The sequence below is a fragment of the Penaeus chinensis genome, chromosome 2 (assembly GCF_019202785.1).
Source record: "Penaeus chinensis breed Huanghai No. 1 chromosome 2, ASM1920278v2, whole genome shotgun sequence".
Taxonomy (NCBI): Eukaryota; Metazoa; Arthropoda; class Malacostraca; order Decapoda; family Penaeidae; genus Penaeus; species Penaeus chinensis.
The window spans coordinates 720,565-730,564 of record NC_061820.1 but is presented as its reverse complement, the minus strand read 5'-3'; the positions used below and the strand labels follow the sequence as shown (position 1 = coordinate 730,564).

At 42.4% G+C, this 10,000-nt stretch overlaps 1 protein-coding gene across 3 annotated transcripts in view; it reads right to left on the bottom strand.

Moving 5' to 3' along the window:
• Positions 1 to 423: 423 nt before the first annotated feature.
• LOC125030470 (rhotekin-like) overlaps positions 424 to 10,000 on the bottom strand; it is a 17,442-nt gene continuing 7,865 nt past the window's right edge. For all 3 annotated transcript variants that reach the window (XM_047620512.1, XM_047620522.1, XM_047620530.1), the window contains exons 3-11: positions 8,061 to 8,272; positions 7,695 to 7,793; positions 6,668 to 6,778; positions 6,173 to 6,352; positions 5,506 to 5,600; positions 5,109 to 5,215; positions 3,742 to 3,858; positions 3,150 to 3,417; positions 424 to 2,900 (exon numbers count right to left, since the gene is read on the bottom strand). In XM_047620512.1, coding sequence (XP_047476468.1) covers positions 2,716 to 2,900; positions 3,150 to 3,417; positions 3,742 to 3,858; positions 5,109 to 5,215; positions 5,506 to 5,600; positions 6,173 to 6,352; positions 6,668 to 6,778; positions 7,695 to 7,793; positions 8,061 to 8,272 — 1,374 coding nt within the window. In that variant the 3' untranslated portion in view covers positions 424 to 2,715. The remainder of the gene's footprint in view (positions 2,901 to 3,149; positions 3,418 to 3,741; positions 3,859 to 5,108; positions 5,216 to 5,505; positions 5,601 to 6,172; positions 6,353 to 6,667; positions 6,779 to 7,694; positions 7,794 to 8,060; positions 8,273 to 10,000) is intronic.

Below are 10,000 nucleotides of genomic sequence, written 5' to 3'. Positions count from 1 at the left end.
AGCACTTGTAGAGCAATCCATGTGTAAACACAATAAAAAACCTTGTATTACAATGGGCATGGCATGTATTCTTGCAATTCGTGCCTTGTGGGGCTAAAAGGGAGAGAAAGCATTACCAACTCTACTCCATCCGAGATTCTCAAAATCATCTTGTTTATCTTGCGTATAGATATCCTTTTCGTAGAATTTGTTCTATTGCTATTTCACGTTACAAATTAATACACTTATTGATAATCCCATATGCCATATAAAACTTATCTTTCAACATGCACATACTGGCCATTCTAATAAATCTAATGATTTCCATTCATGTACCTCACACAACCACTAATAATAACTTTCATTCAATCCACACTTTTGTCCATCAAAATCCATGCTTTGTCACATATTGAGCAAGGAAAGGTAGTCAAGCATAAAACCATATTAACAGCAAGATTGTATTTTATTCTCTACCTTGCATATCCCATACAAAGCAAACTTACACAAGAAAGGCAAGTTATAAAGTCAATAAGTTATGGCTGGTATAATATTCTACAAGACAAGGACTGTACTTCTTGAGTTTATTCTTATATATATACACATGTCTATCAAAAAAATGTTACTGCTCTTACATCCAAGTCAGTGTACAAGGGCATTGTATTTCTACAATTGAAAAAACCTGGGCATGATCAAAGCAAAGGCAGAGCATTAAACATGCAGAATAAGGATGTTGCTAGTCACCACTTTACTGATGTCACTAAATGCATGTCTATTGTTTTTTTTTCTCATATAGTACTTTATAATATGAATATCTTATTGTTAGTTTATATGAGCTCTGCAAATGTCTAAAATAAATAACACGTGTTCAGTTTTTTTTCTTTTCTTCTTCTATGAGTTCCGTACTTTCTTACATTACGTTCACATGCAAAATGCTGTCTGCCATATGTACATAAAGGAGTAACAAGATAGAAAAAAGGAACTAATCTGTGCATAAAGCCAGTGAGAAAAAATAGACAAAACAAGAAATGTGAAATATCAAATTCTCAATATTCTTAAGTATTAGCCATATACTTTTAAAAAATCTGTTATATCCATAATAAAATAAAACAGAATAAATATATGCTCTTTACACTCCACACAACAAGCATTGTCATGAAAAACTTGCTTTGAATGCCAGTCAATATCAAACAGTAAAAGTATATATCATTAAATTCTTTAATCCATCTGCATTCTAAAGCACAAGATTTTTTTTGTTGGTCAATATTATAAAAGTCTTATGGGGATGAACAGCTTGAAGATCCCTCAAAAGAAAATAGCATTTTTCTTTGTATAATTTCTTCCTACATGTAAAATTTCTTGAAATGAAATTTAGAAGAAAGTGAAGTTCAAATAACGATAAATTGTAAGTAGATGCTCTGTACTTCTCTAGGTAGACATTACATTCAACAAAACAATCAATTGCACAGGTATTACAACCTCTATGCATAATGAGCTGCAAGTACTACAAAATAAACATTATCTAATACACATGGCAACAAAGGCATCACAGAATGTGTATACATATACATACATATATAAAAATACATAAATATTTATGCTAATACAATACATTTGAGCCAGGTTAATCAGTAGCACAGGCTTCTTCCTATCACTGAAATAACTCATACATTTTCAACAAGGTTAAAAAAGACGTAAAAAAGTATATGCTCTGGTGTCTTTATGTAGCTACCTATGTCTGTCAAGCAATAAAGGTGAAGAATATGACTGGTTCATTACTTAGATATTTTTTAACTGCATAAACCATGAAAAAAAAAGACTGTCCAAAAAGTTGTAAACTGCAAAGAATGAGTAATTTTCAACTTGGGAAAAGTTTACTGCAGTGCCTGTCATAATACAATATTCAGGAATATATTTCTTTGACATGACATTATACCATGCCTAAAAGAGAACACGACCACATTCTCTGAAAAGACTGCTTTCACAACATTAAAAAGCAGTATTTTAAGCTTGCTAAAAAGAAATTCCAAAGAAGCATTTCTCAGGTTTTACATACTTTTCTATAAGCTCATGCTGAACAATCACTGGAAAAGAAAACAATAACAAATCTTTAAATTTGATGTTTTCAGCTTGAGTTTTACTGGGTTTTGCATTCCTGCAAAAGCTTGTCTTAAGATGAATGTTAAGTGATAAAACCCTACATTTTTCAGCATATGCTTTTAAAATCAGTGTCAGAGAATGGGTGAATGAAAATACCTAATAAATGCAACTTAAAATGGCAGGCTCTTTCACTCAACACTGTTTTACCAGATGTCTCTCATGTCCAGCACTTGTCTTCTATATAAGGACACTTTTTCCAATATATCACTGATTTATGAGATGAACCTTACACATTCTTTTACAATGCTTTCAGATAAGAGAAGGGTAATACTGGGCAAACATCAGATACTGACATAAACAGTTCACAGTTCAATCATGATGAAATATCCAAAAGGAAAACAAAAAATCCTTGTCACTGCATAGCTGACAATGGTGATTCAGTCACAATACAAAACAGAGCTCATTATGAAATAGAGTTCATTCATATAAAGTGAAAACAAGAATAAATGAGATAAAATGGCAAGAGAAAAAAAAGGGCAAAAGTAAAAAAAACAAAAAAAATCAAATATATATATAAATATATACAGGAAAGGCTGCCAAAACATTTTCCAAACAGCTACTTGTCTGTTTTTTTTGTCTCTAACTCTTGCTCTTGAAGAAGGGCATATTACACTTGACTGAGCCCCATCGCCTGAAAGAGGACCTTGAGGCCAGAGTCATTGCTCTCGGCCTTGTAACTTGGGCTGGAGTGCAGTAGTTGTTGACAAACGCAGATGAACCATAGATGTCATCCAAGGAGGACTTCTCAGAGCTTGGTGACCCATCTGTCAAAAAATAAAAAATACTAAATGCTTGTAAAAGTTATAAAGCTTTACACATACAATGGCACTCTAGCAGCTTTACTGGTGGCTATCTACATTTAGATACATGGATAAATCTAATCTCAAATTGACAGATTACAAAGACAGGAAAATATTCAAAGAAAAAAAAAAAGAAGACAATTAATTGCCATCATATTATCTAAATTTCAAGATACCATGATGTTCCAAATGGTTTCACTTAAGTGCACACACCTCTGAGGGGAGTCTCTTCGTACAGGGAGGTAAAACGTCCCCGTCTGGGCAGGATGAAGTTGTGTCGTGTGGGCTGTGGTGTGAGGATTTCCATCTCCTCCTCAGCTGCTGCTCCCCATAGTCTGTGATCTGAGATATGCTGCTGGAGACACCTGCACCAGGATGACGCCTCACTTGGGGAGTCGAGGCCTAGCGTCAAGGAGCCACGGTCAAAGCCTGTACTGTTGGACACCACCACCTGGGAGCCATTCAGGGTGACCTCCGTATGCTGTGGGGAAAGGGGTTGTCTAAAATCACTATTTCTTAAGACGAACCATGACAATGACAAAGCATTAGATTTTCCTTCACCACTTTCATTTATCAATATGATTATTGTTACCAAGATATGTAAGTTTCCTTCAAAACTTCCCCCTATCAAGATGAAATACATAAAATTCGCAGACATTTTAACTCCCTTTTCAGCTGCATATTTCAGGTATATGATACTCCTGTAAATCCTACAAAACAGACTGACAATCCAGTAAACCTCTTGTTTAAGACTTGTTCTAATCTGTGTTCCCATTAAAACATGGCATAATCCAAATGCACTCACCCTGTCCACAGATAGGGAAAGGGGATGATGAGGTGAAAGGTGCACGTCCTCTTTCGAATTCCACACCTCTAGCTGCCATCCAAACAATCTGCACCACGGGTTCTGCTGTTCACTTTCCTGAAAGGGGGGAGGGATAGAACATTGATAATCTATCTCAATCTTTGTTACATATACACTATATATGCACCAGGGTTAGATAAAAAAAAATCTAAGTTGCATTTATATTTCACATAAACAAAGACACACTCACTTCTCGCAATCAATGCAAGCAGGCACTTGTGTATGCACACACACGCACACACACCCACTTGTACACACTACCACACTCGTACACTCACTCGCTCATTGCACATATGCATGCACATACAAACTCACTCACTCACTTCCCCCCACCCCCAGCTCTAGTGCTGTACATCTATGATTTCTGAACAGTGTATTATAGTAGAGTCTTAGATCAGCAAGAGAATACTACCACTGCAACAATATATAATTCAAGGAATGCACAAGTCTTCATTAAGTATATTTTGAGTCAAAAGTGCAAGCATTTTGCAGTATGTAGAAGCTACTCTTTCAGTGTTATGGTTTCTCACATAAGCTAAAGTAAAATTTAAAGCTTTACATAAACATCTTTAGGTAATTGTAATGAGAAACAAGGTAATTTCCTTCACTAAATTTGACAGCTGTGACTGCCGGGGAATGGATCCGTACTATTTTTTGGTTGCTATATCAACAAAGTAAGAAATATAATTAGTGCTATAGGTATTTGAGGTAATTCTACACAGTACATGGTATAACTCATTGCCACTGGGGAAAATGAATAAATGCTGTGCTCATCTTTTATATTTTTGTGAAATGTCTCTGTACACAGTTGGCTCCGCTAGTGCTTAGCCATAAAGGATTTCACCTTTCCTTGAATTGGAAGGAAAACCGTATTTTTACTAGTGCTATAAATATAGATGGCATTATTTTTATTACAAACATTTTAATTACTATAACAGCAAAATAAGATAAATATTTTTTGTAAATCGATGAAAAGGGTGAACGAGCCAGAGAGGCAGTACTCATAACTGGCTCACTGGTGACTTAGTGCAAGTGTAGCCATCTATGCCTTAAAACAATTAAACAAGTAAACTCACAATGGGCATGGCATTGTGTTATTAACCCCTTGCCCGTTGGCAAGGGGATAATAACAAAAATATAAGAAATTAGCAACTAGTGGGCACTACTCAGTCTGTATCTCCCAGCACAGATAAGGAGTAAAGTACTTTCCAAGCTCAATTTTTTAACTAGAACATAAAGCCTATAACCAACAAACCCTAATTTCCGTAAATTCCCACCGCTGTCCTAAGCATACTGACAAGGCTTACCGCAACATGTGCATATCCTGCAATTCTTTCCTGTGTGGCACAGTCAGGCTGAGCGGCGAGACGACAGCAGAAGTGGCCAAACAGAGGCAACTGGTTTGCTCGGTTTTCTATGAAAATCATGAAAACTCAATAAATACAAATACATAATTGCTGGCATTAATTTTTTCAAAGATCCCAGAAAAATCATCATAAGGTAATCATTAATACCTATGCCATTATGTCACCAGCAGTTACTTCTGTTCCATATATACAGAAGAGAATGAGGATGATAGAAGAAAAAAAAAAAAAAAAAAAAAAAAAAAAAAAAAAAAATATATATATATATATATATATATATATATATATATATATTTAATATTCCTAAACCTACAAACAGCAAAGATTATTGAAAACTTACCTACGTTCTCCATGTTCAGGTCAAATGTTGCAGTGTTGTTTGAAACGTTGTCGAGCATCAACTTTGCTGTGGCAACCAGTTCGAACTTGGGTCCTCTGTGAAAAGTGGGACTTGTGTAACAGTTCTGTCAAACTGTTAGTAAATCATATATCAGTATGGTCTACTAATAATGCATAATGGACACTATAATGAGACGGTAAGGAGAGGAAGGGAAGGGAAGGGAAGGGAAGGGAAGGGAAGGGAAGGGAAGGGAAGGGAAGGGAGGGGAGAGGGAGAGGGAGAGGGAGAGGGAGAGGGAGAGGGAGAGGGAGGAGGAGTAGTAGGAGGAGTAGGAGGAGTAGGAGTAGGAGTAGGAGTAGGAGTAGGAGTAGGAGGAGTAGGAGGAGTAGGAGGAGTAGGAGGAGGAGGAGGAGGAGGAGGAGGAGGAGGAGGAGGAGGAGGAGGAGGAGGAGGAGGAGGAGGAGGAGGAGGAGGAGGAGGAGGAGAAGTAGGAAGAGGAGAGGAAATAGAGGAAAGGGTTAAGTTTATGATGAAGTGGAGAAAAACATTGAAAGAGGTGGTTGGGAAGAAAGCATAAGCACACGGCAAAGCGAAGACAAAAAAGAGGAACAAGAGAGTAGATACAGAGAACCCCACCCCCACCCCACAGCCCACCGCCCCTACTTACAGCTCGCCGTGGGAGAGCTCGTCCCTGAGCGAGGCGGCCAGCTTGCGGCCCACCGTGCGCGAGATGGACGAGTGCAGCGTCCGCTTCAGCTTCCTCGGCGTGCTGGCCATCGTGAGGTCGTTCTGCAGGACGTGGCTGTAAACCTCCAGGCTGCACTCGAAGCCCGACGGGATGCCGTTACTGCGGGTACGAGGGACGCATTAGAGCTTCTCTGGGCGGACTTTGGCGGAAAAATTTAGGGAAGCATGATTTTTATCACGGATGGGGTGTTTCCTGTATTATCTGTCTGCTGTTATCTATTATATGATCATACTATTTGCTCCATTGGAGAATATTAACGTAATCCTCATCACTGCAACAATACTTGTAGTCACACAGTAATTATCCCCATCATTCTCACCTCAAAAGAACTACCATCACTCACTCTTTCAAAACACCAAACAGGAGACGCCGCCACCAATATAAACAATGACATTGTAACCAACTCCAACTTACAAGACAATGATGTCATCGAAGCAGATGTCAGTCATGGAGCGGTCGACGGGGTTCACCATGACCGTGTCGTAGATCTCGGTGCCGATCTTCAGGAGGACAAACACGGCAAACCTGGACGGAAAGGGAGACGCCTGAATACACGAAAGAGAAATCTCTCCGGGGAAAGGGAGGACGGTCCGAATGCACGGAATGTTAGAAAACAGTTGGAGAACGAAAATTAAAATTGGCTACGGAACACGAAACGTTATAAATATGTTTGAAAAAATGAAGGGAAGATCGGTCAGAAAGTGCAAGATATAAGAACAATGCTACTGAAGAAAGAGCTGGTTTCAAACTGGGTTTACGGCAAAGCGGAAACACTAAATTTGTTTGGACTTATGGAAGAAAAGGCGGAGGACATAAAAGGAACAGAAAACTAATAAAATATTAGTTTATAATGGAAAAGTTATGCTGTTCCATTTTAATTTGTTCATTTGCCATTATCCACCTTTTATTCCCATTATCCCTAACCCCTTTCCTTTCTCTCCCCACATTTTTGTTAACTAACTCAAGCTTCTTTCTCCCAGAACTTTATTATTTGTCTCTCTGTCTCTATCCGTCCCTTTCCCTCCATTTTCGAGTCTCCACCATCATAAGAAGTCTACACATAAGGATTTCAATTAACAATGTCTCTGTCTCTTTTTATCAGTCTCTGTCAGTTAGCCTATCTGTCTGTCGGTCTATCTATGTCTGCCTATCTGGCTGTCTGCATGTTTATCTGTCTGTCTGTATATCTGGCTGTCTACCCGTTTATCTGGCTGTTTTCTGACTATCTGGCTGGATCTCTGTCTCCTGTTTATCTGGCAGTCCGCTCGCCTATCTGGCTATCTGTCTGTCTGCCTGCCTGCCAGTTTCGCTCTCGCCCCCTCCTTCCCCTGCCTTTCCTCATCCTCTACCCTACTCCTCTTCCAGCACCACATCCTACCCCCTACCTCCCACCCCCTACCCCCCGCCCCCGGCCTCGCAGGGGCCCATTCCCTCGGCTCACCTTCGATAGTCGCCCTTGTTCTTGAAGTGGTCGCTGTCCTTCCAGATGAGCGGCATGCGGAGGTCGGAGAGGCACACCCGCGCCAGGGAGGGCTGCGACCTGCGGGAGGAGGGCGAACGGCGTTAGTGGCGACGCATCAATGGCTTACCTGGTCCCCTCTGGCGTGCTTGTCTGACTCGAGATTCGGGGACGTTCGAATTCTTTGGCGCGACTCCGATTTGCTTGGCTGAGGAGATGGCTTGCCAGGATAATATGAAATGCTGTTTAGTATTACCTGTATGTAAAGATTATTCTAATAATTACAATCACAAGCATGAGCCTAATCAAAGAGCCAGTGAAGGCAAAGCCGGAGAGGCGGCTGCTCACCCGTCGGCGCAGAGGGCGGCCCCCCGGCGGCGCTGCAGCTCGGCCATGTAGGCGGTCATGCGCTCGTTGGACGTCAGGAGGTTCTTGGCCGCCTCCAGGGTGTGCGGCAGGTTGGAGCGGGGGCCCTGGGCGCCGCCGCACGCCGCCAGCAGCTTGGTCGTGCCCTCGCGCATCTTGATCTCCAGGGCGATGCGCTGCTCCAGGTCATATTCCTGCGGGAGGAGAGGGCGGGTCAGGTGGCGCTGGTCGGCGGTGGTGAGGGGAGGGGGAGGGGGAGGGGGAGGGGGGGGGGGGGGGGGGAGGGGGAGGAGAAGGGGAAGGGAAGGAGGAGCGGAGGGCAGAGGAGGCAGGCGGAGACAAAAAAAAAAATGAGTGGCTACACAATTTGCAAGTAGAACAATGAAGGGAAGTACAGGAAAACACACGAACAACAGACATCTGCGCGGAAGACCGCGCTCCCCAAATGCACTGAAACCTAACAAGCAATTAGCCTAAACACGACACTAATTACATTTCTAAAAACACACCCAACAATATGACGCGAACAGGCAAGCTAACACATTTTCTCCTTCTCCTCCTCCTCCCAATTTTCCCATTCTCGTTTCCTTAGTTCTACCTCCGCCGATCACCTAACTGTTCTTACGAAGAGCCACGAGTCTACGACGGTCACCCGCGCCGTAGGGACACCGGAAGTGCGGCCGCCCAGGCAGCGGGCGGCGACGCGATTGCCGAACCAGAACGCTTGGCTGCCCTCGGCTCCCGATTAAGGGTATCTACCCCGTTTATTCTCCCCCTCACCCTCACCCCCCCCCCTCTCTCTCTCTTTCTCTTTCTCTTTCTCTTTCTCTTTCTCTCTCTCTTTCTCTCTCTCTCTCTCTCTCTCTCTCTCTCTCTCTCTCTCTCTCTCTCTCTCTCTCTCTCTCTCTCTCTCTCTCTCTCTCTCTCTCTCTCTCTCTCTCTCACTCACTCACTCACTCACTCACTCACTCACTCACTCACTCACTCACTCACTCTCTATATATATATGTATATACACATACGCGCGCGCGCGCGCACTCGCACATACAAACACACACACACACACACACACACACACACACACACACAATATATATATATATATATATATATACATACACATAATCTGTCTCCCTGCTGCAAATAATCAATAAAAGCAAAATGTCATCCCGGAACCGACCCCCCCCCCCCCCGAAAGCTGGAACGAGCCCTCCAGGCGCGCGGCTCAGAGCAGGACCGGGAACCGAGAATGCAGTTGGCTCATTCGAAAACTACAACAACAGCATATATATTGGGAAATTCTCGAGACGATTCTGAACAAGTGTGTATGAATGGTTATAATGAAGCTGATGATGATGATGCTCAGTGATGATGGGGATGAATATGAAGCTAAAGATGAAGATGATAATGACATGATGATGGTGTTGATGGTGATCATGGCGATGATGGAGATAAAGAGGAAGAGGAGGAGGGAGAAAAGGGAAGGAGAGGAAGGGAGGAAAGGAGAAGACCATGGGAAAGAGGAAAACCGGAGGAGGAGGAGGAGAGGAGGGGGGGAGGGGAGGAGGAGGAGGAGGAGGGGGGAGGAGGAGGGGGAGGAGGAGGAGGAGGAGGAGGAGGAGGAGGAGGAGGAGGAGGAGGAGGAGGAGGAGGAGGGGGAGGAGGAGTAGGGGGGAGGGAGGAGGAGGAGGAAGGGGGACTTATTTTATTATAGGTGTTGTACTTTTAGAGATAATGTAGGTTTCTGCAAAAAAAAAACTGTGGTGTACTCGTGTCAAATAGTTAGAAGTGTATTCCATGAGGATGAGGGTGGTGGGGGTGGGGTGGGGGTGGGGGTGGTGGCGAAGATGAGGATGGAGATGAAGATAAAGGTGATGCTGATGAAGACGACGACGACGGTGATAACCTGACTTGCACAAGTC